The following is a 27,827-nucleotide window of genomic DNA, read 5'->3' as shown; positions in this document are numbered from 1 at the left end:
TCGGCCATTTTGCTGAAGATGAAGCTACAATTTTAGGCTCAGGTTCGCTTTTTCCATTGATAGTTCATTAAGGAATTGTGGTAAGCTTCACATTTTACAGCCCAAAGCCACTGACTGACCCGGCAACAATTTGCTAGCAATGTCTGACCCACAAAAAATCTCAGTTGGCCATTTTTCTGTAAAAACTGACATGTTTGTCTTATTTTGGCCAGGTTGCATCAGTCCTCCAAAGAGTAGTCTTGGCGCACTGTCTTCTGCTTTTTCAGACCCAAAGCCACTTTCATGTAAGAACATAAAAGTTTGGTTGACACGTCTGTCAAAAACCTTAACAAGCCTCGGCCCAAAAGATCGAGGAAGCCAGGAATTTTGCCATCAAAATGATTGAATGATTTGTTGATCATGTCCCTTGCATTTTCAAAATGTCAGCCCCCAAAAGCAGTTTGATTCAGCACCGTGGAATTTGCTCGACACGTACTCCCCAAAAGATTCAGGAAGTCTGCCTTTTTTCTTGAAGCAGCCGCTTTAGTCTTATTTCGGCCATTTTCAGTGATCCTTCAATCCGGTGATTTCCTCTTCTTTTGAACCCCCTCTTTCAGCCTGACGAGGATTTATTTAATCCCGACTACGTGGAGGTGGACAGGGTGCTGGAGGTGGCCATTACCACGGACACTGAGACCGGAGAGGTGGGTCACGCACACACGCACACACGCGCGTGCATTGGCTGCATTTGCTTGCGTGTTCAGGAGGTGACGCACTACCTGGTGAAGTGGTGCAGCCTGTCCTACGAGGAAGCCACCTGGGAGCTCCAGGAGGACTTGGACCCGGAGAAAATCAAAGAGTTTGAGGAGATTCAAAAGCCGCCGCCGGACCTGCGACATGTGGTGAGGAGAGGGGCACCTTTCTAAAACCTTTGGCCTAGGCGGGGAACATCGAAAAGGTCAAAGATCAACTTGCAGACTCACACCTTGGGCAAGTCCTAACTCCAATCCAAGGTCTGGATGTCAGCTGCCCAGATCTGTCTTTTTGTTGTTGCAAATATGCCCTCAAAGACTCTCGTCAGTGGCTAGTTGCTAACTCGGGAGATTTGTGCCGTATCATACAATGGCTAATTAGCTAGCGCTTTCATTGCTTCCTTAATTAGCAATTCAATCTAATTTCGGGCTGGCGTTGTGTTGATGTTGGAAGTGGACAGTCGCGACAGTCGCGTGAGGACGAGTCAAGCGAGCCGCATTGAGCCGCGACGACTTGCGCACGCTGCTTGAGTTAATTTCAAAATACAAGTAACAAGGCAATTGCGTCAACCACAATGTATATTATTTGGAAGGCTTTTATTTTGAAGGTAGCCTCCGCAGAGCGGAACTATGTATGACCCAAACCGTGGTCGCTTCATCCATACGGATCACGTCTCAAAGATGAGCCGTTGCACCACCCCTATAAACATTTACTTGTGCCCGTGCGGCCGTATTCAATTTGTTTTACCAACAGTCCAGTACAGGCTGTCAAGTTGACCGTATTTGTGTCACAGTGTCGAGCCCTGTAAATGCATTGCTATTAAAAGTAGCCTGCCAATCTGCTACACTAGAGCCTTAAAGAAATGAGGAATCAAGACAGGAAATACAATACGAACAACTATAAAAGAAAATAGGCAAATCCTTACATACATGCAGAAGCACATGAACACAAAGTAGTAGGAGAACCCAAAGGCAATACTGGAATGCTACGACCCAACTGAGACCAGGAGGTGCTATAGTGCAAGGGATAGAAAACCAGTATTTCCCAAAATGAAATTTTGTCCATAAAAAATACAATTCATTTAAAAGATAAATAAAAGTTCAATAAGAGCCACGTAAATACGAACCGAAATAAGAAAACGTCCACAATTAAAAGCTCATCTATAAAAGTAGGTCTAAAGAAGTGACTTAAAAGAGGAAACCGAATTAGCACGTCTCAGATCCGGAGGCAGGTCCTTCCAAAGTCGAGGCGCTCTAACTGAAAAGCTCTCTCAACTCATTCGAAGCCTCGACTTTGGAACAAGCAGGAGACTTTCACCAGAGGATCTGAGACTGCGAGGTGGTTTATAAGTCATTAAAAGTTCCGATAAATGGCTTTGGGCTAGCGCAACATCTTGAAATCAATTGTAACACGGACAGGAAGCCAATGCAGTGATGCTAAATACGTTGTTGTCTATTGGAATAAGTGAGAAGCCTGGATGCTGCATTCTGAAACATCCAGCCTGGAAAAAATGAGAGCGTGGATCAATTGTTCAAGGTTGGCTTTTGTTAGGATTGATTTCATTTTGGCTATCATACGCAAGTGCTAGAAACATGACACAAAACAACGATTTTATTGATACGGGTTGTGAAGGGGAAGTCTGAATCTTAAGAAGACGGAAGTTTCTGGCTGTGGAAATGAAATCAGTGCTAAACGAGGAAAGGCTAGATTGACTCTTTTGAGGAGCATTTGGGAGCTTAAATAGTATTATTCCAGATTTATTGGAGGAAGCAACTGATGTCGGTCGGGGAGGCAAGGCAGTCTTTTACAGCACTTACAGCATTCCTATAAGAAAGCATGTGGGGGGGGGGGGGGGGGTCCACAAAGAAGTCCATTCTCAAGTAGCGACTCGCAAATGTGAAGTGAAATAAAAAATGTGTGTTTTGTGTGTGCTCAGGAGCGTCCTCCCCCTGACAAGTGGCAGAAGTTGGAATGTTTACGAGATTATCGCAATGGAAACCAGTTGCGGGAATACCAGCTGGAGGGCATGAACTGGTTGCTCTTCAACTGGTACAACAGGTGAACACACACAAAACCACCCAGAAAAGTGCACCGAGACTGACACACAAAAGACGGAGAGACAGACCCACAGAGGGACGGACACAGACGGACACAGAGACAAACCGACGCATGCGCAAGTTAAGTCAAACGAGACGCGATAAAAGCGGGACAGAGAGAAAGACGGACAGATGGACACTCGCACACGCACAGCTTGTGGATGTTTGTTGAGGTGTCGGTCGTGCGCGCAGGAAGAACTGCATCCTGGCGGACGAGATGGGCCTGGGCAAGACCATCCAGTCCATCACCTTCCTGTACGAGATGTTCAGCATGGGCATCCGGGGGCCCTTCCTGATCATCGCGCCGCTTTCCACCATCACCAACTGGGAGCGCGAGTTCCGCACCTGGACGCGCATGAACGTCATCGTGTACCACGGCTCGCAGATCAGCCGCCAGATGATCCTGCAGTACGAGATGTACTATCGCGACGCGCAGGTCTCGCTCTTCTTCCTTTTCTTCAACCGGTGCCACAGATAAACCAAGACCCGTCTTTATTGGATAACTGATTTTCAGATGTGGTCAAAGAAAAAAAATACAGGCGTAAAAAACAAAACAAAAATTCCGCTCAGTCTTTTTTTTGTTAAACAACTTTTCATTTTTGCAACATGTTGAAAGTTTTTTTTTTTTCCTTCTTTTTTTTAATCACTACACTAGTCCGCCTGCCATTTTAAAACATTTTGACATTTTCAGGACCCACAGGATGTGTTCGTTAATCATTTTGTATATACTGTAAATACACCAAATCTAACAAATGAAAGCATAAACGAGAGAGACCAATTATCATCCGGGCCGATTATCGGCCACCAAGAAAGTGTGGAGAAACCGCATTAGTATACTCAGTGATTTTATTTTGAAGCTCTGACTTTGGGCAGGATGCGTTGCGTTGATGTTGCCGTTTGTTGAACCCTCGATACACAACTTACAAAATGATTTTGGGAAATTAACGGCCGGTTTGTGTTATTTTTTGTGCAAAAACCAAGGGGGGGGGTTATACAGTATGAATGATAATCGGGGTAAAATTCAATTGTGTTCAGTCGGATGCTTAAAGGCTGAAAGTAGAGAAATAAAGACGGATGAAGCCAGTTTTGCTCCCGCCAGGGCAACACGGTGCCGAGCGTGCTGAAGTTCCACGGGCTGATCACCACCTTCGAGATGGTGATGGCCGACTGCCCCGAGCTGAAGAAGCTGCATTGGCGCTGCGTGGTCATTGACGAGGCGCACCGCCTCAAGAACCGCAACTGCAAGCTGCTGGAGGGACTCAAACTCATGAACTTGGTCAGTACCAACGTCAGTGGTCACATGATCAACTTGTTGGTCAGTCTGCGCTTCAGTAGTTGTTTCGTCTCAAATAGTTCTGGAAAGGTTTCCGTTATTGCTTGGTCTAATATAGCGTCCATTAATGGTGGTTTTACATTTGGGTTACTGGTCAGTCGAATCAACTTGCTTCCATGTTTAAGTTATTGATACTTATTGATAAGCCAGATTGATAAGACTGTCTTGATTTTGTTGCCGCGGTCACTGGCTTGGACTTGAGACTGACTTGCGACTCCCTCCCGTGGAACCGGTCCCCGTTGGTCCGATGTTGCAGGAGCACAAGGTTCTGCTGACGGGAACGCCACTGCAGAACTCGGTGGAGGAGTTGTTCAGCCTGCTCAACTTCCTGGAGCCGCTGCAGTTCCCCTCGGAGAGCGCCTTCCTCGACGAGTTTGGGGACCTGAAAACCGAGGAGCAGGTGAGGCATTTTAACCTTCAATTTGCGTTGAAAAGGACACAAACATCCAATGATCAGCCCTGTGGTCCTCTGAATCTTTTTTTTTTTATTTTTTTTATGATTCCCTCCACTCCCAGGTGAAGAAGCTTCAGGCCATTTTGAAGCCCATGATGCTGAGGAGGCTGAAGGACGACGTGGAGAAGAACCTGGCCCCCAAGGAGGAGACCATCATTGAGGTGCTACTTTCTTCTCTCCGTTTGTGGCCCCTCCCTTCCACTCCAAGAGGTCACAACCTACCCACGCTTGCCTCCATCTTCCTGCAGGTGGAGCTGACTAACATGCAGAAGAAGTACTACCGGGCCATCTTGGAGAAGAACTTCTCCTTCCTGTCCAAAGGAGCCAATCAGCATAACATGCCCAACCTCATCAATACCATGATGGAGCTGCGCAAGTGCTGCAACCACCCTTACCTGATCACCGGTGAGGCCTCGCTCTCCTCTTAAAGTCTTGACGTGACGTGCCGCCGTTTATCCTTGAGCGGTTGTCTTGCCCTCAAGAATGGCATCAAATCACATTGCGCAGATGAAAAGAATTCTCATGCACGCACTTCTCCAAATTGGAGGCCCAGCGTGCTGCTTTCAAGCGCTTTGTTTGTTTGGCACTCCAGGCAGCGTCCAAGTGACACTTAAAACACAAAACAATTAAATGCAGCAAAGTCAAACGCACACATTTTAAAAATATTGTTTCAACTAATTTGATATTAGATTAGCCGTCTCATCAGGCAGCGTGCGGAAAGAAGGGCTCAAACTACGGGCAGAACTGCGGACTTGCAGAAATGGAAAGAAATTATTATCAAGTTTGTCAACCAGTTGCTCAACAGTCGCAAAAGTATTATAGTATTGTAGCGATCCCTAAGTCTACAAACACCCGTTAGACCAGAGCGAAAGAGCGTTATCGACCATGGATGGTTGAAAGGCAGGGTTCGAGGCAATTGGTGTAGACTGAAAACCAATTGAATTGAATTGGTTCCAGATCTCACAAGTATTTTGCGTAACGGATGTGAAAGCACTTGAGACAGGGACATGGACCAGGGACGATAGTGACGCTGGTACCGAGACAGCTGCCGCCATCCTCCAGCACACCGGGAAGGAAATCCTTTGCATATTTGGTAGCCAATACTGAATGGTGCCATTTTGTTGCTAGCGCGGTTGCCGTTTTTTGCCGTCACAGGGGCAGAGGAGAAGATCCTGGAGAGCTTCCGGAGGAGTCACGGGGCGGACGCGTGCGACTTGCAGCTGCAGGCCATGATCCAGGCGGCCGGCAAGCTGGTGCTCATCGACAAGCTGCTGCCAAAACTGCTGAGCGGCGGCCACAAGGTCCTGGTCTTCTCGCAGATGGTCCGATGCCTCGACATCCTCGAGGACTACCTCATACAGAGACGGTGAGCGCGCGCTGCAACTTCACCTTATTGCCAAGACACTTTCGAACGGCTTACAGTCCGCAATTGCTCCGTTACACTTCTTATACACTTACTTAAAGGTTAGTAAGTGTACTAAATAGTCATTGGTCGTTCCAATTTATTAGCTAGCAGGTTGAAGTTCTTGGTTGGTCTAATACACTCAGTCATTGGTTAATGGAATACACTTAACAATCAACATGTTCACATTATTGATTGGTCTAATGCGCTTGGTATCGGGTTTCAGTCAGTGGTTGGTCTTCTACATTTAGCAGGACGCTCAAGTTGTTGGTCGTTTTAATAAACGTCGGTCTCATGCATTTATTGGTGGGTCAACACTTTTGAACGCACCTTTGTGCGTGCTTGCGTCTCGTCCCCAGCTACACGTACGAGCGCATCGACGGACGCGTCCGTGGCAACCTGCGGCAGGCGGCCATCGACCGCTTCTGCAAGCCCGACTCGGACCGCTTTGTCTTCCTGCTGTGTACGCGGGCGGGCGGCTTGGGCATCAACCTGACGGCCGCCGACACCTGCATCATCTTCGACTCGGACTGGAACCCGCAGAACGACCTGCAGGTAAGCGCGAGCGAGCCAACGTTACCCGGCAAATTGAAAGCGGGCGATTTGAAAACGCCGTCTTCCCGCCAGGCTCAGGCGCGCTGCCACCGCATCGGCCAGAGCAAAGCCGTCAAGGTGTACCGCCTCATCACCAGGAACTCGTACGAGAGGGAGATGTTCGACAAGGCCAGCCTCAAGCTGGGCCTGGACAAGGCTGTCCTCCAGGACATCAACCGCAAGGGCGGCCTCAACGGGGTGACACTTTCATATCCGTGCTTTTTTTATTCTTGTCCCATCCCGTCGTGTACCAGTCCCGAACCCAAGTATAAAAATTCATCAATCCTGTCCCGGCACACTCCTGGTGAAAAGGAAAACTGTTACATACCGCTACCATTTTGGAGGTCATATACATAAATAAAAATAAAAAAAAGCGAGAGGATCCAAAAAGGAAATCACTATTCATTCGTTTCCCTTCCTGCCGAGTACGCGGCATACATTTTGAGTGACGGATTGGGTTTAGTGGAATTACTGACTTTTGTAGCTCGTCAAGTCGTAACACGTCTGTGACGCGGTTTTGGGCATCGGCGCAGGTGCAGCAGCTGTCCAAGCTGGAGCTGGAGGACTTGCTGAAGAAAGGTGCCTACGGCGCTCTGATGGACGAAGAGGACGAAGGCTCCAAGTTCTGCGAGGAGGACATCGACCAGATCCTGCAGAGACGCACGCAGACCATCACCATACAGTCCGAGGGCAAAGGGTCCACCTTTGCCAAGGTACGCGCAACACAGCCGTCAAGTCTTCGGCCGCTTTGATAAAGTTGCAAAGAGTCGTTAGTACTAAATGACTCAAAAGTGACTCTACGTTGGTCTAATACGATTAGAAAATGCTACCAGGTTCACGTTATTGACTACAATTTAGTCAGTCTTATGCGGTTATTAATTGCTTAAATGTTATTGGTCGGTCGAATACACTTGAACTCCAAGTCCAAGTCATTGCTTGTTTTAGGTTTTGATTGATTGGCTAGCTTCATTTGTCAGTCTAATACACTTTGGAGTCGAGTTCAGATTTATTGGTCAGTCTAATGCAGCTCCTTAAAGTTCGAGGTTAGTCTTAAAACAATTACTGAATTAGTCGGCGTAGATCGGAGTTATTGGTCAGTCACATAAAGTTATTAACTTGGAAATCTAATCAAATAATTGCATGCGTTTTCTTCTTCTCCCTTCACCAGGCCAGCTTCATCTCCTCGGGCAACCGCACCGACATCTCTCTGGACGACCCCAACTTCTGGCAGAAGTGGGCCAAGATCGCCGAAGTGGAGATCGACTCCAAGTCGGAGAAGGTACGAAAAAGACGAGCGCTCCGAGTTTGCTCCGCGCTAAGCGGCTCTTTCTGCACGCAGGAGTCGCTGGTGATCGACACGCCGCGCGTTCGCAAGCAGACCCGCCACTACAATTCCTTCGAGGACGACGAGCTGATGGAGTTCTCGGAGCTGGACAGCGACTCGGAGGAGAAGCCGTGCCGCAGCCGACGGCTGGGAGAGCGCAGCCGTCGGTACCTGCGGGCCGAGTGCTTTCGCGTGGAGAAGAACCTTCTCATCTTTGGGTCAGTCGTCGTCTGTTAACAAAATGTGGCCATTGTGCATATTTGCAAACATCTGCTTTTACCTTGGAAAGCAATCAACATTGTTTCGGTGCCGAACAAAGCGGTAGCTGTGCAAACCTCATCAATTCCGATAGCGAAGATGGCCGAGTATGTGACGTTTGTGGTGCGCGCAGGTGGGGCCGCTGGAAGGACATCCTCAACCACGGTCGCTTCAAGTGGCATCTGACCGAGAGAGACATGGAGGCCATCTGCAGGTCAGCCACAGACATCACGGACGGACGGACGGACGGACCGATGGATGAATGGATTAGGAGTTGTTGCATGCATGGATGGATCTTGGCACTGATCAATGCATGACGAATGTGTGAGTTTTGAAAAGACGTTAAGGGCTGGATGTATTTGGATGGATGACGAAGGAGTGACACAAAGAACAGACGGCTGTTGATGAATGAAAAATGGATCAGGAGCGAATGGATGGTTGGATTAAACAAAAGTGGAGAAATGAACCAGTGAATCCATGAATAGATGATAGTTCCTGATGTGAGGTTTATGAATGGATGAATGAGTACATGCAAGTGACTGGATGATTATAAATGTGTGATTAATGATTCATTTGAATGAATGCATGAATGCATGCATGCTGGTCGGATAAATGATGAATGAATAAATGAAAAGATAGATCAATATATGGATGATCAATAGCTGATGAATACATGACTGATGGAAGGATGGATGACGATGAGCGGTTGAATGATTATGAATAGATGATGAAGGGAGAATGTCTTGATGCAGGCATGCAAGTCTGAGCCGTTGGATGAATGGATGATTCACAAAAGTTCCGATGCTTGCATTGATGGCCGACCAATGCATTGGTAATGGAACGCATGCGGGATGAATGAATGAATGGGTAACTCATTTAGTTAGATGAATCGTTTAACAACATTGAAATGGAAATATTTTACGACGGCATCATTTAATGTATTGTTGTTTTTTTCATCAGGGCTCTTCTGGTTTATTGTCTGAAGCACTACAAAGGTGACGACAAGATCAAGAGCTTCATCTGGGACTTGATCTCCCCCAGCAAGGAGGGCCAAGACCAGGACCAGGAGCTGCTCAACCATTCGGGTCAGCACCTCAACCTTTTGCAACTCTGTCCGTCTCCGGCAAACCAACCTTTGACCCCTCCCCCTCAGGTCTGTCGGCGCCGGTTCCACGCGGACGCAAGGGCAACAAACTCAAGAGTCCGCTGAGTGTTCCCGAGTTGAAGAACGCAGACTGGCTTGCCCACTGCAACCCCGAAGTGGTTCTGCAAGACGACAGCTACAAGAAACACCTCAAACAACACTGCAACAAGTCAGTGAAGTCCTACTTTTTACTTTATTTGTCGGGGTGTCGGGCAATTCTATTTTTTAATCGTAATTAATTGCATGACTTCAATAATTAACTCATGATTAATTGCACATTTTATATATTTTCTAAGTTTCTAAGTTCATACTCTTGTCAACATAAAAGTGGCGTCCGTTGCTGTTGGAGGTAAGAACAACAGCACAACTTTAAATAACTTCAAAACGGCGTGATTACTGTGGGAAACGAAAAAGAAGGCGCTACGGACGAGACATAAGACGTAGGTCGCGTGCGACGCAGCTCGAGGACTCCCTATATATTTCTATCTCTTTCTGTTTTGCAGCAATTAGCATTAGAATATAGATAAGTTTCATCGTTATTCACAAATCTGTTTAGAACTATGGGTGAAAGAGTTTGTTTTCAATATGGCCTTTGTTGATCTCTTATACTCTGCTGCCATCTGCTGGCCGTTTTTGTAGTAACTACCATTGCTCCAAACCTTCTCTGCAGTTGAGAGGCTGCATCAAAGCCTTCTGTATGCGCTAGCATAAAAAAAACGTATAAATGCGTTTTTGTGACACTTAAAACATTTAAAATGGAAAATATTCATGTGTTTTTGGGAGCAAATGAGTTAAGAGCCATCTAATCTTTAACATGAAGTAATGTGAAATTCTGCATATTTTTAAAATTGTAAAATGCAACTTAACCTCATTCTCCACAAATAAATGCATTATTATTACATTTATTACTGCAAAATTTTGGCGTGGACGCGTCTGATGTGTTGCGACTAGTATTCCTCCAGTACGGGCTTTCCAAGTAAGGGACGGTCAGTCATTAATTGTGCGTTAAAAAAATGAGTGGCATTAAAGAAACTTAAAGTGAACTCAAAATGACCACACTCATTTTGACAGCTCTACTTTATTCATTAAAATATACAATTGTAGAACGTTTGTGGGTTCATGATTATGCGCATGCTTGATGCACGGTGTTGATGCTTTATGATCCTCTCAAATTGAAGCGCTTTCCCATCGTCTTACCGTCTTAGGGTAAATGTTCGCTATTTGTGCCTGGCCCGAGTCGGCCCCATCGGCGCCGTTTGCTGCATTGGCCTCCGGCTCTCTCTCACTTTGGATGCTTTTTGTGTTTTTGTGTGCAGGGTTCTGCTGAGGGTGAGGATGTTGTACTACCTGAAGGTGGAGGTTCTGGGTGAAGCAGCCATTCAGGCCCTGGAGGGCACGGCCGCCAGGTACCAGGCAGCGCCTTTTTAAACAAAAATAATTGTCCTAACACACATTGTTCACCGGAATAAAACGAGACAAAAAACTCTTATTAACAAACAATAACTGGCACTAAATGAGTCTTCATGAAGAAGAGACAAATGTACTTCACTTCATTAAATCTGGACTAAAATCTGTGGCCATTTTGGCATGAACAAAGACGAGATGATATGATTTTGTAAAATATTGTCTGTGCTAATCTGTCACTGTGAAACCGTCATGTGACACACCCCCTTTTCAAATCTGCAGCTAGCGAGTGCAACATCCACAAACACGTTTACAGGGCTAAAATGATGGTCCTGACTAAAACGTTTTTGACTAAATAGACGAATAAAATGATGTTTTCTTGGACTAAAATAAAGACTAAAACGCTAGATTTATAGTCGACAATCAATGGACTAAATAAAAACTAACAAGCAGGATTGAAACTGGAGTAAAACTGAGACCAATTTTTTAAATGGCAGACGTACTAACCCATAAATATCGGACAGCGTGCCAGTTGTTATGTTTGGTCATCGTTTCATTGCATGTCAGCGGTAGGCAATTGCTTTTCGGCCAACCCCCCTAATGTTATAATGTCCACACTGACCTTTTTAATTCATTTATCTATTTATTTTCATTGAAGCTTTATTTAACCAGGTAGAACTCATTCTCATTTCCGTTCACATCCACCCTATGACTCCAGCAAACTGGACGTGTCGCCGCCTGACATCGACTACATCGAGATTCCGGCGTCGTGGTGGGACGCCGAGGCCGACAAGTCTCTGCTGGTCGGCGTTCACAAGCACGGTGAGCTCCCTGACATCACATTTTTTTGTTGGCTGTGGAAGAAGAAGAAGAGAAAGTGTTTGCAATGTGCGCCCAAACAGGCTACGAGCGCTACAACGCCATGCGCGCCGACGCCGACTTGTGCTTCCTGGAGAGGGTCGGCATGCCCGACGTCACCGCGCTCTCGGCCGAGCAGGGAGGAGGAGAGGCGGCCGCCGACGTTGCCGACAGGTAGTGCCGCCCAAAAAAAGAGAAAGAATTGGCAACAAGGCAGGAATTTAGCTCTATTAAAATACGCAGTAGCTAAATTCCTAATAATGTTTTGCTCATTGAAATATTTTCTTTTTCTGCTGTCGGTCAGTGAAGCAAGAATGAAATACTGAATAAAACAACCTGTTACCCGTCACGATCTCGCCGCTATGACCCTCAAATCTATACAATAACCTTGTAGCCTTAAACATTTGAATATGAAATTGCATTTGTTGAGAAGTTCATTCCAAACAAAGCAAATCTTCATTTTTGCAAGCAGTGCTCAAGTGGCCAATCTAAGCTGTCACTGTTTTGCGCCGATTCTAAAGTCACAATTTCTTTTAAACAAAGCAATCCAATAAAATACAACATAAAGAGAACATAAACACTCGGCATGGATGGGACGAGACACAAATCCCACGAGACGAGATGTCGCACGAGATTGATTTTTACAACATTTGTAGTACACAGATATCAATTTTTTTTAAAAATGACCGAGGTGACGACGTTGCGTTGCTGTGACGACGAGTTACAGCCATTACGTTGTGACGCGCTGCCGGGAACGACTTCAAAGTACGATGGCCATGTCTTATTGCTATAGTAACATTTATGAATTTGAAGTTAGCCTCACTACGTGTTTCCGTTCTGAACAAGTGTTGCTGCTGCAACCGTCTTCATGACCGCGTACGCTAAATAAGTCCATCGGGGGAAAGGAAAAAAAGATCTCGTGCTGTGCAGGCATGAGACATCGTGGCGTTCTAATCTTACGAGATCTTGGCCCATTCTTCATGAATATGTTAAATATGAGACACCTTCAACTACTGGTAACAAAAACATTTGAGAAGGATTCAAGTCCATTGATGAAAAATATTTATTCTGGGAACCAAAAAGAAAAGTTATAAATCAATATACAGTATTTACAGTTTAACCTCTACTTGCCAAAAATTGGCATTGGCCTAAAACAAAAATCCATATTGGTCAATCCTTAGAAATAACATAGTCCATAAAAAATGAAAAAAGTTTATTGAATTAAAATGTGTTGGCAAGTTCAGTTAATTTCATGAAACCTTTTAAGAACATCAAAATCATTAACGGCGAAAAGCTAGGCCAATAACATCTGCAGGTTTGTTGTTGGAGCGGGGACAAAGACAACAATAAAACAGGAGACGGACAGAAGAGACAACCACAAGCCGTATGAAAAGACAAGAATAAGTGTGTGTGTGTGTTTTGATCAGCGTTGCCAAAGTGGACGACGTCAGCGACAGCACAAACAGTAAAAGTGAAGGAGGAGAAGACAGAGACGACAACAGCAAGGTACGTCCGTCCTCGTCCTTCCTTGTCCTCGTATTGTCCACTCTGTGACATTTGCGCTCCTTTTATCAGGGAGAGGAGAGCTGCTTGAGCACCGACGCCTCCGACAAGCCGGACAGCGGTGCTGCGACAGGTCAGTAGCCCCTTTCATGCACGCTTTACAACCTTTTGGAGACTCGTAAGGCACCAGTAGATCAAAAAAAAAAAAATCTAGATATGTTATCGTCTAATTATGCAAGATTTCTGTGTGACAGGCACAGGCAGATAAAAAGCAACACTTTTGCAATATCTCTTCATAAAAAGCACTTGCAAATCTGTGGGAAAGGCACAGGCAGGTAAAAAAAACTAACAATTTTGCAGATGTATGTGCGAATGCCAAACAAGCAGACAAGAGAACAACAATTTTTGTGTGAAAGGTGCAGGCAGATGAGAAAAAAATCACCACTTCTGTCGGTCTCCGTGTGAAAGTCAGACCAGTCTAACGGTGATGTTGTTTACCTTTGACATTCAGCAGACTCGCACGCGTCGGCCGTCGACTTGTGCGGCCAGGACGCCACGCTGGTGACGACGACATTTGGCGGGGGGGCGGTTAGCGGCACGGGGGTGGCGGCCCTGCACGTGGTCCACGCGCGCCCCCTTTGGCCCGCTGGTCCAGCACTGACTGCCCGCCTGCGCCGCCTCATCACTGCCTACCAGCGCTTCACGCTGCGGCGCGAGCCCCTTCTGCGCCCCGACTTCCTGCTCCACGACGGCCTGGCGAGCCTGGGGGTGGCAGGCGCTGGCGCCCCCCTGGGGCACGGGGGGCCGCTGGCCTGGCAGCTGAGCGAGGAGTTGAGGCGCTGCTCCGCCACCCACGCCGAATCGGATGCCGTTTTTATGGAGTGGCAGAGAAGGTGAGAGGAAGACTGATGCGCGACTTTGCCAACACCTTTGCAGAGTTCGGCATGAAAGGCACAGGCAGATTAACATCCATTTTGCAGATCTCTGTGTGAAAGGCACAAGCGGACGGATCAAAAAATATATAAATATAATGTAATATATAATATAAATATATAAATCTTTGTAGTTTCATTGTGTGAATGACACAAGTAGACAAAAATCCAAACTTTGCAGTTGTGCGTATCTGCGTGAAATGCACAGGCAGATTCAAAAGTGACACTTTTCAAGATTTTCTGTGTGAAAGGCACAGGTGGAATAACATTGGCAATTTGCCGGTTTCTGTGTGAAAGGCTCCAGGAGATCAAATGAATTTAGAACAATTCTGCGTTAACGTTAAAGGTTTGAGCAGGTAATCAACAATTTGACAATTTGTGTGTGAAAGGCACAGACACGATGACATCACTAATTTTGCAGTGTCTCAATGTGAAAGGGACAAGCAGACAAAAATCCCAAATTTGCAGTTGTGAAATGCACAGGCAGATTCAAAAGTGACAAATTGCAAGATTTCTGTGTGAAAGGCACAGGTGGAATAAAATCAACAATTTGCATGTTTCTGGCTTAAAGTTTCAGAGAGATGAATTGAGCAGATTTCTGTGTTGAAGTGTCTGGCAGGTAAAAATCCATTTGGAAGGGACTGACGGAATGAAATCACCGATTTCGCTCTGTGTGAAAGGCACGGACAGAGTTTTTTTTCCCTGTGTTTGTTTGTGGTGGATGTGCATAAAAGGCCTTGCAACCAGATGTGTGCCGTTTGGCAGATGGAGCCGTCGCGAGCAGATGGACTTCTACCGCACGGTGTCGTCCTTCGGCGTGGCCTTCGATCCCGAGAGGAAGGCCTTCGACTGGTCGCAGTTTCGCGTGCTGGCGCGACTGGAGCGCAAGACGGACGACAGCCTGGAAAGATACTTCAACTCGTTCGTCAACATGTGCCGCGCCGCCTGCAAGCTTCCGCCCAGGAAGGAAGAAGGTTGTCACCTTGATGGCGGGCGTGCGCTCGTCTCGCTTTGGTCTCCGTCTGCCGCTTTTGTCTCACCGCCTGCCGCTTTTGTCTCACCGTCTCAGCTTTGGCGGACGGAACGGCCGTTCCGGTGGAGCCGCTGACAGAAGAGCGAGCCGCTCGGACCTTATACCGCATCGAGCTTCTGCGCAAGATCCGCGAGCAGGTGACTAAAGGAGCGCCGCCGAGCCAGTTGTCCTGGTGGTGGCTGACGTCCCGGTGGTCCTCAGGTCCTCCGCCACCCGCTGCTGTCGGCCCGCCTGCAGCTGTGCCGGCCCTCGCTCTACCTCCCCGTGTGGTGGGAGACGGCCAAGCACGACCGCGACCTCCTGGTGGGGGCGGCGCGACACGGCCTGAGTCGCACCGACTTCTACATCCTCAACGACCCGCAGCTCGGCTTCCTGGACGCCCACCGCAACTACGTGAGGGGACACCACGCCTCACATCTTCACAGGGTACGTGGTTTTTGGGGGCACGCAGAAAAGCCTGGACGGCGTTCAGCCTCCGTAGGTGTCTCGATGAGAGGGACAGGAATGTGAAAAATCCACTTGTGGGCGCTTTTAGCCATGTTCGAATGCAAATTCCTCACTGATCTGAATATGACTGGATAGCCGACAGGCCAAGACTTTTGAAGCGGCGAGGCCGCCATCTTGCTCCTCCCAAGAAACGTTTCCCGCCATACCATCCTAAACATTTACCGTATCCACATTGGAAACAGAGCTTAGTAGAAAGGGCATACGATACGATACGATATACTTTTATTTTCCCCGTGGGGAACTTTTTCCTGGACTCGGTCCAGCTGCAGTTTACAGCAAGGAATAATGGCATGATTTATGATGTTTTACATTTGTTAAATGTGAGATTGTTTGCTGTTGTGGAGCTGAAATTCCGAGCATTTGGACAATTTTAAAGGGAAAAAAGCCCTCTAAACGAGTCGTCAAAAAGAATTCTGGATCGGTTCGATCATGCACCTCTAAATGGATCTGCTCCCCTCCTCAGCTCCCCCCCCCTCACTGCTGCCTGTACGACCCCCCCCAGCCTCCAGAATACCCTCAGCAGATCTCCCAGCAGGCCGCAGCTCCCTCCGCTCCCTCGTCTTCATCCTCGTCCTCTTCCTCTTCTCACCTGCACGCTCCTCCTCCGCCCCCGCTGGACGAGGCCACCTCGCCAGGCCTGGGAATGGTTTCCGCCTCTCGGGGGGACTTCCTGGATTGCCCCCCGTTAGACGAGAGCCTGGCCGACCTGGACCCCATGTCTGCGGAGGCGCTGCACGGGGGCAAGGCCTCCAAGGACGCCCTGAACGGCTTCCCCTTCAACTCGGCGGCGGGCGGTCAGAGCATGCTCAACTCGTACGGCCGACTGGGCGGGGCCGACCTCCGCTCCGAGCTGAGGAGCGACGTGCTGGTGGGCGAGCAGGGATCGTCCGAGGAGACCGGGCTGCTGGCGCCGTCCGTGGAGCTGGATCAGCTGCAGGTACTTGGCTCACTCTCGTCACCCGACAAACGGCAACGGGTGACGAGACGCCACGCGACCCCCACAAGCTGAAAATGAGGCCGAGTGGCCGTGACGGTGGCTTTTTGCTTCTTCTGCTTTTTCTGCTTTGACGAATACGCTCAATGACGAGTGCGTGATTTCAGATGACATTCAATTTGTTTCTATGCAGGATTTCTACATTTGAAGGCTGGGAGCCGATTAGTTAGTTGTATAAATTTGTGAAAAAACATTTTTAATCAAGTGCAAATTGTCTGACATTTTCAGGCAATTCTTACATTCTAAGTTGTAGGGCTGCGTATCGATTCAAATTTCCTCAATCGATTCGATTTCGATTGACAAGAGTTCAGTTCCATTTGGATTTTTTCCGATTCGATCCACTTCAGGGCAAGCCGATATTGATTAATTATGGAACATCAATTCTTCTTAATTATCACGGTCATGATCAATAAAAACTCCACAAACATTACATTTTGCAGCGGCAGTAACTGGTTAAATGATTTATTTATTCATGAAAATAACACTTTTTATCATCACTTAGATGACATTAAAATGTTTTCATCATTCTAATTCAATAATTGTAAATAGAAATGAAAAAGTTTCTGAATTGTCATTAAGTGCAATAAGTCATGTCTTTCATAAATGTAAGAAAATACTTTTAAAGTCATGTGAACGGTAAATTTCAAGAAAATGGTTCAGCTTTTAAAATTCACTTTTCTGAGATCTTAAAATAATGTATTCATTGTTTTATGAATCGATATCCCGCTCGAAAGGAAAATGGATTCGATCTAGATAATTAGATTTTTTTTTTTTTAAACCCAGCCTACTAAACTTCGTCTAACTGAACGAGCGCTGCGTGCAGGCACCCTGGGACGCGACGGACCACTCCAGCCCGGCTCAGCACATGTTCAACGAGTCGGACCCCATCCTGGGACCGACGGGCTTCCTGGAGGAGGACGACGAGGAGGCTCCGCGGGGGGGCGGCGATGGAGGCGGGGACGGGACCCTGGAGGAGTGTCTGGGCCTCCCTCCCTCGTCCTCGCCCTCTCACCCCTCGGCCGCCGACTCGGTGGAGTCGGCCAGCTTCATGCTCTTCAAGGTTTGCACAGATTGCATTTGAAAACATCGCTGAAACGGCAATCGCCAATCATGCTGTGACCCGTGTTCGGAAAGATCCAAGAGATTCCCGGTCCCGACAAAAAGCCGCGCTCCGGTGTTGATTTCTTTGCTTTTGAGCAGGACATCGGCGTGAGCGAAGAAGCCGGCGTGGACCAAAGCGACCTGGCGGCGAGCCCCTTGCCGCCCTACATCCCCCCCCAGCCCCCGCTCTCCCCCCCAGACATGACGAGCCACCGGGGGGACGTCACGAGTGGCGACGCCGGCGGAGGCCACTTCAAGTTTGATGTCAAGGCCCAAGACGTCGGCGTGGAAAAAGACCAGCTTCTACTTGAGGACCGATGTGACGCGCATGAAGGTATCGGCACGCGGAAGCCACTTCAAGTAACGCTGCAAAAACACGGCTGCTTAATATGAGCGTTTTTAGTCTCAATTTACTAGAAACAAATGAAAAAAAAGATCATTTTGCTCACATAGAACATAAGAAAAATGGAGTGTAGTTCTGTACTAATCTTCAAGTAAGCTTTCTACACTTATTCTAAGCAACAAATCAAGTACATTTCATCTTCAAATAAGCCATAAACGCGTCAAATGGGCTTTTTTTCAAGTGAATTCAAACCTTTGTGTGTCGCTCTTTATTTGTACTTGAAGTTGAATGTCAAGCAGGGAGATCACCCTCAACCGAACCCATTTGTAATTGCATTTGGGACTTTGCGATGAATGGAAATTCAATGACAATTTCACTTGTGACGCCACAATCCAGAGGTGGGCAAGGTGGGTCCTGGAGGGCCGGAGTCCTGCAGGTTTTGGAGGTTTCTCACTTCCAACACAAGCTGATTGCAATCAACAGGACCGTTATCAGGCTTATGCTAATGAGCTGATCATATATCAGCTGTGTTGGAGAAGGGAAACATCCCAAACCTGCAGGACTTCGGCCCTCCGTGCCCACCTCTGCCATAATCGTAAGAAAGAAAAAAAAAGATTGTTTATACTAATTTGGAGTTGTTTAAATTGATACATTTCCTCTTTTTTTACATTTTAAAATGACTCATGTCAAGAAAAGGGCCACAGGATTCTGCTCGTCTTCAAGCTTTATGTTCAAGTTTCAAGTGAGGTTTAGTGTCTCAAGTTGTGCTCAGAGTTTTGACATTTTGCTTCCAAGCTCGTCTCACTGCTCAATTTTTGCCGTCTGTGACGTGGCAGGACATCTTCCCAGTCTGCGCCTGCCTTTACACTTGGCACACATGGACGCCGGCGAGCCTCCGTCGTCGGGCGCCATGGAGGTCCCTAACCAGCTTTGTCCGGACCTCATGTGTCCCATGGAGGAGGTGGACACCTTAATGTTTGCAGAGGAGGAGGAGGAGGAGGAGGAGGAAGAGCGGACGAGCGTGAGCGACTTGATGGCCGAGGCTCCCGGGGAGCTTCTGCAAGGGGACGGAATCCACAACGGAGACCAGGTGGTGGAGCGCTTCTGTCTTCTAGACGGCGCCACGACGGACCACCAGGAAGAGGCGGCGGGTCCGCCCTCGGAGGAGATTCCGGAGTTCCGGATCAAGACCCAAGACCGGGACCCCGAGACGAGCTCCGTCAAGTCCGAAGACGGCGCCGAATCGGAAGGAGCCGATTCCAAATCCGTCCAGACGGACAGCCGCCGCCTTCAAGGGGAAGTCCTCCGGCCCACGGCCCAAGAAACCAAGCCGGAGGGTCTGGACCTAAGTGGTGTCAAGACCGAGAGCGGCCGGGACTTTTTGGAGACCAAGACGGAGCGGGTCGACCTCACTGTGGAGCTCAGAGGTCAGCCCAAGAACGAGGACGACGCGTCCTCCTCGCCGGGTAAGGATCTCGCAAAAGTCAACAAGTTCTGCTTTTCTACTCAAATTGGATTTTTTTCTCTTGAAGACTTGATGAAGCTCAATCATCCTCTGCTGAGATGCTGCACCACAGCCTTTTGTTTTTGTTTTTTTGTACTTCTACCCATCCGGTAACTTCCTGCATTGCCGTGCTGAGATTTGAATTCCGCGTTGTGTTCCAGTGGCGGCCGTGGACGACAATTCGGGAAGTCCCGGCTTCGCGGCTCCCTTCTCCGTGTGCGAGCTGCCCGAAATCCACGACGCCCGCGAGCCCACCATCGCGCAGCTGCTCCAGGAAAAAGCGCTTTACTCCTACTCCGACTGGCCCAAGGTATCGCAAACATTTGACATTTCTATCGGGGGGGCGGGTTATATGCAAATGCAGGGAAAAAACAAAATGCTGGCGGGGGGGGGGGCTTTTATACACGGGTTCACAGGATTTGACACGATTTCGACGACAAACACTTATTACTCGCGAGGGTAGGTCTTCAATTTAGGTTAGGGGTTCAAGAAGTCAGGGTTAAAGCTTTAGCTCAAGAAGGTCTTTTTAGGCTTTTTAACACACAATGTTTATAAGAAAAGAAAAGAAATACACGCACACATATATATATATATATGTAAACAATTGTACATACACAACATCATAAAATAAATGTGTTTTTTTTAGCTATGACTTTGTTCTAGCAGTATTCAATTTAAAAAAACAAAAACAGGATTCTGTTCGAAAAGGGTGTAGGAAGAAGTCAAATGACTTATTTAGTCCCACCCCTTATTCCTAGTCCAAAATCTACCACTTCAAGTTTTAAGTTTCTGTTTTGAGTTATGGTTTCAAATGAGGATTTTTATGGTCTCAATGTTGAGATTTACGGCAAGGTTTCAAATGAGAGTTTCAAGAAGCGTTCAAACTCCAGTAGACATCCTTGGTCGGGATATCAAATTTAGAGTTAGAAATTTATACAAGAAGTTGCGGTAAATTTTCAAGTTACTGTTTCAAATGAAGGCAGTGTTAAGGATTCAAACTCTCTTTCAAGAAGCCAAGTTTGATGTTTTTGGCTATTGTCTCAAATGTGGGTTTAACGGGACTTTTATGCATTAGAGGTAAGGTTTCAAATTCATTGTTAAGGCTTTCAAATTTGGGTTTGAAATCTGCGGTTGTCTTTCAAGTAGTCGGATCAGGGATTCCACGTTTTTCTTTGAAGTTCAGCTTCTCACGAAGGCTTTAGAATGAGAGTTTTGCGAGGTGTCAAGAAGGCAGGGATTCCGCTTCAGTTTCAAATTTGAAACTTGTTGCTCATCTTTCAAGTTGGCTTTCGGCTCTCAAGTCGAGGCGTTCGTGTTTGTTTGCTCCCGGCAGGACCGCGTGATCATCAACCGCCTGGACAGCATCTGCCACGCCATCCTCAAGGGGAAGTGGCCTTCGTCCAGCGACCAGTACGACCCGCCGGCTTCCGGCGCCGCCAACCACTTGGCCCAGCAACACCTTCAGCGGACCGCCTTCCTCCCCGGCGCCACCGCCAGCACCTCGTCCTCGTCCTCGTCCTCGTTCTCCTCCGTCCAGGCCAGGATCCAGCACGCCAACCCGGGCCTGGCCTTCCCCATCATTCCGCCTCCTCTCACCAGGCTGCCCAAGGTGAGACGCTTTCAGTATCTGCTTGCCGTTTCTCCGTGCGTGCGTGCGTGCGTGCGTGCTGAGGCGCCATCTTCAGCAGGAATTGCAATGAATGCGTTAAAGGATCTTTAGACACTGTAAAAGGTATATCGGCTTGGAATTTGGAACACGCTTGTCTTCTAAGGACTACTGGAAAAGTCCCAAATATCAGACTTGTGGCAGACTGTATCTTTTCTGGAAAAACTTTTTGTAGGTCTACCACATTTCTTATTGTTTTTCGTCAACCTGCTGCCTTCCAGGCCAGATTTCTTTTTGGTTTTTGGTTTTTGAATTATGTTTTAAATCCAGTGAGTCTCCTCATAATAGACATGTCTCCCAAATTTCATGTCTCTAAATGAAACTGGTTTCAGAGCCGAGTGTTCCAAAAATTGATGGATCCTTGGAAATGTGCAAAATTGACCAAAAATGGTTGGTGCAAAGCAAAATGGCCGACCTCCTGCGTCTTCTCATGGTAAGCATGTTAGGGCTGCAGCTAGAAATGACTTGAATTATGGAAAATATGCCCATCCATCCAAATTGATAGTGGAGGGAGGTTTGTAAAAGCTTCATTGATTATCCAAAATATGTATCAATTCATTTGATAATAGATTAGTTGTCAATGAATTAGAGCTGTCAAAATGAATGGATTCATCGGCAAATAATCAATTATCAAATTAATCAACAGCTATTTTAATAATCAAGTTCTGAGCATTTTTTTTTTTTTTAAATTGTCAAAAAAAAATCCTTATATGAATACGTAAGTGCAAAATAAAAAACAATCACTGGTTAATAAATAGTAATCAGCCAAAAAAATGCTTTTGTGATATGCTTGAATGCAAAATTAAAATGAATCAATTAATCGATTGAATAGCCGATAGATTAATCGATTCTAAAAATATTGGATTGTGACAACACTACAATGAATCCTTGCACTTCTGGTATGTAAATTTGAAGTCAGTAAGTGAAATTGGCTTCATTGAATCCAGTTGAGCCAAAAATGTCCGCTTCAAACCAAAATGTCCGCCTTGCTGTGTTATTTGGGTCACGGCTGAATGTGACTTTTGTTGTTGTTGTTGTTGTTGTTGTGGGTGCGCTCATAATAGACCCGTCGCCCAAATGTCATTGAGCTTGTGTCTAGCAAATGTTGTGTTGCTTGTGGGTGTTGTGGTTTTGTGTTTTAACCAGCCCGTCGTTCTTGTGTGTCTTGTCCACCCTGGCAGTACTCGGGGCGGGGCGGCGGCCGCGGGGCTTGGCGCCTCACCTCCCTCCCTCTCTTGCAGGAGAGACTGGTGGCGCCGGCCTTCCTTCCCGAACTCAAGCGCTCCGCCGGGCGCCGCTCCTTCGACTACGAAGCGGCGGCGGTGGCGGCCGCTAAGGCGCTAGCAGGGAAGGCGGCGCCGTCTTCAGGTAGGACCACCGGAGGGGACGCGGCGGCCAATCAGCGTGCCGGCGCCCTGTTGATGAACGGTTGGCAGGAGGCGGCCATGGATCTCAGCAAGTCGCCGGGCGACTCTGTCGCGTCCGGGTCGGGGGACCCCGCGCGCAAGCTGCCCCCGCCGCCGCCGCCCATTACGGCGCCCATGTCGGGCTCAGCGGGAATGGACATGGCGGGAATCCTCCAGGCTGGACTCATCCATCCTGTGACAGGACAAATTGTCAACGGGAGTCTGAGGGGGGACGACTGTCTGAGGAGGAGACGGGGACGAAGGAGAAACGTGGAGGCGCTCTACTCAGAGTTCACCAAAGCTCAAGTCATGCACGTCCCTGACACGACACAGGTGAATCTTTCCACACTTTGGCTTCATTACAGCAAAAGCTCCCATCTGCTCTCATTTCAATGTGTCCTAAAAGGTGCAACTCAGTTGGAAAAACAATACATCGTGTATCGAGGGGAGGTGAAAAAAAACAACTGAGATCATGTGATTGTTGCTTGCACTGTTCTAGTAGGCTTTTCCTGCCATTTTTGCTTCCGCAAAATTCAAATGTTTTAGTAGGCTTTCTTTCTAGCAGAAAGTAAAAACGCTCCCGCTGGCTGCTATTTGGAACAAATATAATTAAGCTGCTTTCATGAAGGATGACAGAAATCTGATCATATTTACTCTTGAGAGGCTGAAATTATGACGTTTTACACAATTAAATTAGATTATGATTTGATAATCAGTTTGTTGTCAATTAATCGATTATTTGTTTCACCTTTACTATTGTATACTGATCTACTTTGGAAAGTTTACCCTGACTTAAAACCCTAAAATACAGGGCAAAGGTGCTGCATCACAAAGCATTACTTTGAGGGTGTGCATATTTATGCAACTAGGTTATTGTCATTTTTTGTTTCTCACTTTAAAAGATAAAAAAAAAATCAAATGAGTTGTACGTCAATGTTGGAAAAAGATTTTGAAAATATGATCTTGTTTTCAAGTCTTTAAGTCACAAAAAACGTTCGTTTCAACAGGGTGCTTAGACTTTTTCTATCCACTGATGTCAGTATGTACGTATGTACACATTTGTTCAGGGTCGCGTGGAGGCTCTGAGCCATTCGTCAGTGTCGTCCTCCACGTCGTCTCCGTCTCCCTCGTCCTCGGAATGTCCGGCAGCGGCGCCTGCACCTTCGTCCGCGCCCGCGACGGCGCCAACGCAGCCCCACCCAGAGATGGCGGCCATGGAGCGAGAGGTGGCCGCCAGCAAAGGCTTGATGGAGTGGCTGCGACATAAACCCGGATTCAGCTTGGACCTTCCTTTCGCTCACGTATGTTATTTGACGCTTTGTCTTGTTCTCAAAACCTCCCATCGCACACACGGTTCATGGGCGCCCACTACAGGGCTGGAGTGCAACTTCAAAATCTCTTCAAGAGGGGGGAGGACTCAGACAAACAAACAAACAAGCAAAAAAAGATTTTGAATAAAATACTTATTAATTTAGTTGTCTTCTTTAGTTGTTGTTGGTGTTATTTGTCAATTTTCTGGCATTTGTTTGTGTTTCATCAAAGAAAAAGCATGAGGGGGGGGGGGGTCGACACAAGGGAGCGGACGTTTCACCAGGATTTTTAAAACATGTAGAAGTTCAAAATGGCACCATACTGTAATTTCTAAGTTTCTGCAAATGGGAGAGGGAAATTCACACTAAAATCTTGCAATAATGCCATTTTTTGGCACAAAGACACCCATTATAATTCATAATTTTTTGATGCACTGTACATCTGATGTGTTATAGTGCGTTTCCCATGATTACCCAATTTATCACTTCAGTTGTACCTCAACTAATGTAAGAAATGTGAGTTGAGAGTCTTCAAAGACATAATCCACCAGGAAAAACATATTTTGGACAAAAATCACAAGAATTTAGTGAAAATAAAATTACGGGTTGCGTTGAAGAAAATATTTGAAAAAAATTCTAAATAAAATATTAGTAAAAAATGAGAAAAAAAATCTTCCCCCACCACATTGATTTAGTTGCTGCAATTAATAATAATAATAATAATGAGAACAACAATAAAAAGACCACTAAAGCTGATTTAATTTCTTGAATAATAATTATAAAAATAATAATAATAAATCATCAAACAACAATAATTATAATAATGATTAAACTTTAAGTCCTCAAACTATGGTTTCATTTCGGGACTAAAAATATTAAATAATAATAATTGCCATCCATCCATTTGCTACCGCTTATCGGGGCAATAATAATAAAAAATAGATCATTCAAGATCCCCCCAAAAAGGCCATTTTAGTGGTTTGCAACATGATAATTAAAGGCCCAAATAGGTTGAGCTTATTAAAACAGTGACTTTTTAATCAGAGATGCAAGAAAACCTTTGTAGAGGATTCTGAATCTGCCCTCGTTTTCCTCTACCACGTTAGGTTTTCATATTAGTAACGATAATATCATATGTAATATATTAGTATTTCTGAATGATGGTTATGTTTCCTGAAACGTCATAGCTATAAATGACGGCATGTTTAAAATCGGAGGGTGCAAGCTTTCATAATTCAAATTTACAATGAAAAAACCTGAAAATGTTTTTTTGAAATGGGCCTCAAAAAGACATCGAGGGGACACGTAAAGATTCATATTTGCTGTTGCCCGTTGCCAATGTTTCAAGCTGATCGCTGCATTTTTTGCCTTGGCCAGGTTGGCGCGGGGGTTTTGCACGGTCTGGTGGAGCGACCCAAGCAGCGGCGCCATCGCTGCAAAGATCCCAGCAAGCTGGACGTCAACTCCTTGACGGGAGAGGAGCGCGTGCCCGTCGTGCATCGCGGGACCGGACGCAGGGTACGTCCACGCCCACTCTCCTTTTCTTTCATTTTCTCTCCTTTTCTCTCCTTTTCTCTCCTTTTCTCTCCTTTTCTTTCATTTTTTCTCCTTTTCTCTCCTTTTCTTTCATTTTCTCTCATTTTCTCCCCTTTTCTCTCCTTTTCTTTCATTTTCTCTCCTTTTCTTTCATTTTCTCTCCTTTTCTTTCATTTTTTCTCCTTTTCTCTCCTTTTCTTTCATTTTCTCTCCTTTTCTTTCATTTTCTCTCCTTTTCTTTCATTTTCTCTCCTTTTCTCTACTTTTCTTTCATTTTCTCTCCTTTTCTTTCATTTTCTCTCCTTTTCTTCCATTTTCTCTCCTTTTCTTTCCTTTTCTCTCCTTTTCTTTCATTTTCTCTCCTTTTTTCTCCTTTTCTCTCCTTTTCTTTCATTTTCACTCCTTTTCTTTCATTTTCACTCCTTTTCTTTCATTTTCACTTCTTTTCTTTCATTTTCTCTCCTTTTCTCTCCTTTTCTCTCCTTTTCTTTCATTTTTTCTCCTTTTCTCTCCTTTTCTTTCATTTTCTCTCCTTTTCTTTCATTTTCTCTCATTTTCTCCCCTTTTCTCTCCTTTTCTTTCATTTTCTCTCCTTTTCTTTCATTTTCTCCCCTTTTCTCTCCTTTTCTTTCATTTTCTCTCCTTTTCTTTCATTTTTTCTCCTTTTCTCTCCTTTTCTTTCATTTTCTCTCCTTTTCTTTCATTTTCTCTCCTTTTCTTTCATTTTCTCTCCTTTTCTCTACTTTTCTTTCATTTTCTCTCCTTTTCTTTCATTTTCTCTCCTTTTCTTCCATTTTCTCTCCTTTTCTTTCCTTTTCTCTCCTTTTCTTTCATTTTCTCTCCTTTTTTCTCCTTTTCTTTCATTTTCTCTCCTTTTCTCTCCTTTTCTTTCATTTTCACTCCTTTTCTTTCATTTTCACTCCTTTTCTTTCATTTTCTTTTTCTCTCCTTTTCTTTCATTTTCTCTCCTTTTCTTTCATTTTTTCTCCTTTTCTTTCATTTTCTCTCCTTTTCTTTCATTTTTTCTCCTTTTCTCTCCTTTTCTTTCATTTTCTCTCCTTTTCTTTCATTTTCTCTCCTTTTCTCTCCTTTTCTTTCATTTTCTCTCCTTTTCTTTCATTTTTTCTCCTTTTCTTTCATTTTCTCTCCTTTTCTTTAATTTTTTCTCCTTTTCTCTCCTTTTCTTTCATTTTCTCTCCTTTTCTTTCATTTTCTCTCCTTTTCTTTCATTTTCTCTCCTTTTCTTTCATTTTCTCCCCTTTTCTCCCCTTTTCTTTCATTTTCTCTCCTTTTCTCTCATTCTGGACATGGACGGGCAAACAAGCCATTTGGTGTCCATGGCATTTTCTCACAACTGTCTTTCTCGCCAGCCAGGGAATTTTCATCAGTTACTTTTCATTTCATTGGGGTTTAAATAAAAAAAAGTATTTAATGTCATTTCACATTACTAAGTTTCCCCCCCTCAATATTATTCCATATTTTCAATGACAAACTCATTCAGCAAACTCAATGAAAGATTTCAGTACATTATTCGAAACAATGACATATCATGTCAAAGATTTTCACAGGTCAACGATAGTCCAGTGGTTAAAGCAAATAACGAGTCCATGGGAGACCAGGGTTTGAATCCTGGTTGGAGCAGATTTTAGTCCAACTTCAAAATCATAATAGGATCATAACTTGGCCTTGTCAGGGGTCGCCACAGCCAATCAGTTGCCTCCATCGAACCCTGTCCTCTGCATCCTCTGCATCCTCTGCTCTCACGCCAACGACCTTCATGTCCTCTTTAATTACATCCATAAACCTCCTCTTTTTTTTAAAAAAATATTTAGCTTTGTAAACGTAAAATGTATTTTTTTTTCATCTTTAGTAAAAAAAAAAAAAAGCATTTGATTTTGATGTTATTTTGTTAAGGAAAATGTTTGTGTTCAATTTGAGTTTTGTTAGTTGAACTGAAATAAGCTTGATTGTGCCGCCTTGCAGCTGGGTGGCGCTATGGCTCCAGCCATCAAGGAGCTGTCCCGCTGGTTGGACGCCAACTCGGAATACTTTGTGGCTCCGGACTGGGCAGACGTGGTCAAACACTCGGTGAGTTGCAAACACTTTTTCGGGGCCTGCCACCGACCCACTCATCGGCTGAATATATAAGACTGCAAAGCCGATACGCATCCATGCAAGCCGTTGAAGTCACAGGACGGCCATCTTGCTCCTCCCATCTCGCCAGCAGAATGCTGCATATACTGTACAGTATTCATACCGATGAGACATGCACAAGTCGTAGGCACTTAGTGTAGGGTCGGGGGTGCGGGTGGTGCGGGTGGTGCTGGGGTTTGTGCTGGGGTTTGTGCTGGGGTTTGTGCTGGGGTGCTCACTATTTTTTAACAAGTAAAAAA

General features: G+C 45.8%; 1 protein-coding gene across 6 annotated transcripts in view; it reads left to right on the top strand.

Moving 5' to 3' along the window:
• Positions 1-27,827, top strand: part of chd6 (chromodomain helicase DNA binding protein 6) — a 43,743-nt gene that overhangs the window by 11,389 nt on the left and 4,527 nt on the right. For 2 of the 6 annotated variants that reach the window (XM_077578422.1, XM_077578419.1), the window contains 35 exons: positions 597-881; positions 2,669-2,790; positions 3,021-3,264; positions 3,928-4,104; positions 4,418-4,561; positions 4,678-4,776; positions 4,864-5,020; positions 5,771-5,981; positions 6,377-6,572; positions 6,645-6,809; positions 7,145-7,324; positions 7,780-7,890; positions 7,951-8,153; positions 8,327-8,407; positions 9,154-9,278; positions 9,347-9,506; positions 10,654-10,743; positions 11,460-11,563; positions 11,644-11,773; positions 13,027-13,105; positions 13,175-13,235; positions 13,614-13,995; positions 14,800-15,008; positions 15,104-15,204; positions 15,269-15,493; positions 16,038-16,511; positions 17,392-17,628; positions 17,769-18,003; positions 18,849-19,478; positions 19,678-19,826; positions 20,850-21,125; positions 22,364-22,921; positions 23,656-23,889; positions 25,276-25,416; positions 27,418-27,522. In XM_077578422.1, the coding sequence (XP_077434548.1) occupies positions 597-881; positions 2,669-2,790; positions 3,021-3,264; positions 3,928-4,104; positions 4,418-4,561; positions 4,678-4,776; positions 4,864-5,020; positions 5,771-5,981; positions 6,377-6,572; positions 6,645-6,809; positions 7,145-7,324; positions 7,780-7,890; positions 7,951-8,153; positions 8,327-8,407; positions 9,154-9,278; positions 9,347-9,506; positions 10,654-10,743; positions 11,460-11,563; positions 11,644-11,773; positions 13,027-13,105; positions 13,175-13,235; positions 13,614-13,995; positions 14,800-15,008; positions 15,104-15,204; positions 15,269-15,493; positions 16,038-16,511; positions 17,392-17,628; positions 17,769-18,003; positions 18,849-19,478; positions 19,678-19,826; positions 20,850-21,125; positions 22,364-22,921; positions 23,656-23,889; positions 25,276-25,416; positions 27,418-27,522 (7,080 nt within the window). The remainder of the gene's footprint in view (positions 1-596; positions 882-2,668; positions 2,791-3,020; positions 3,265-3,927; positions 4,105-4,417; positions 4,562-4,677; positions 4,777-4,863; positions 5,021-5,770; positions 5,982-6,376; positions 6,573-6,644; positions 6,810-7,144; positions 7,325-7,779; positions 7,891-7,950; positions 8,154-8,326; positions 8,408-9,153; positions 9,279-9,346; positions 9,507-10,653; positions 10,744-11,459; positions 11,564-11,643; positions 11,774-13,026; positions 13,106-13,174; positions 13,236-13,613; positions 13,996-14,799; positions 15,009-15,103; positions 15,205-15,268; positions 15,494-16,037; positions 16,512-17,391; positions 17,629-17,768; positions 18,004-18,848; positions 19,479-19,677; positions 19,827-20,849; positions 21,126-22,363; positions 22,922-23,655; positions 23,890-25,275; positions 25,417-27,417; positions 27,523-27,827) is intronic. The other 4 variants (XM_077578424.1, XM_077578421.1, XM_077578423.1 and 1 more) reach the window with 4 other exon arrangements.

Source organism: Vanacampus margaritifer, chromosome 10 (assembly GCF_051991255.1).
Source record: "Vanacampus margaritifer isolate UIUO_Vmar chromosome 10, RoL_Vmar_1.0, whole genome shotgun sequence".
NCBI classification, from domain to species: Eukaryota; Metazoa; Chordata; class Actinopteri; order Syngnathiformes; family Syngnathidae; genus Vanacampus; species Vanacampus margaritifer.
The sequence above is the reverse complement of the archived record's forward strand: the minus strand, read 5'-3'. Positions and strand labels throughout refer to the sequence as shown.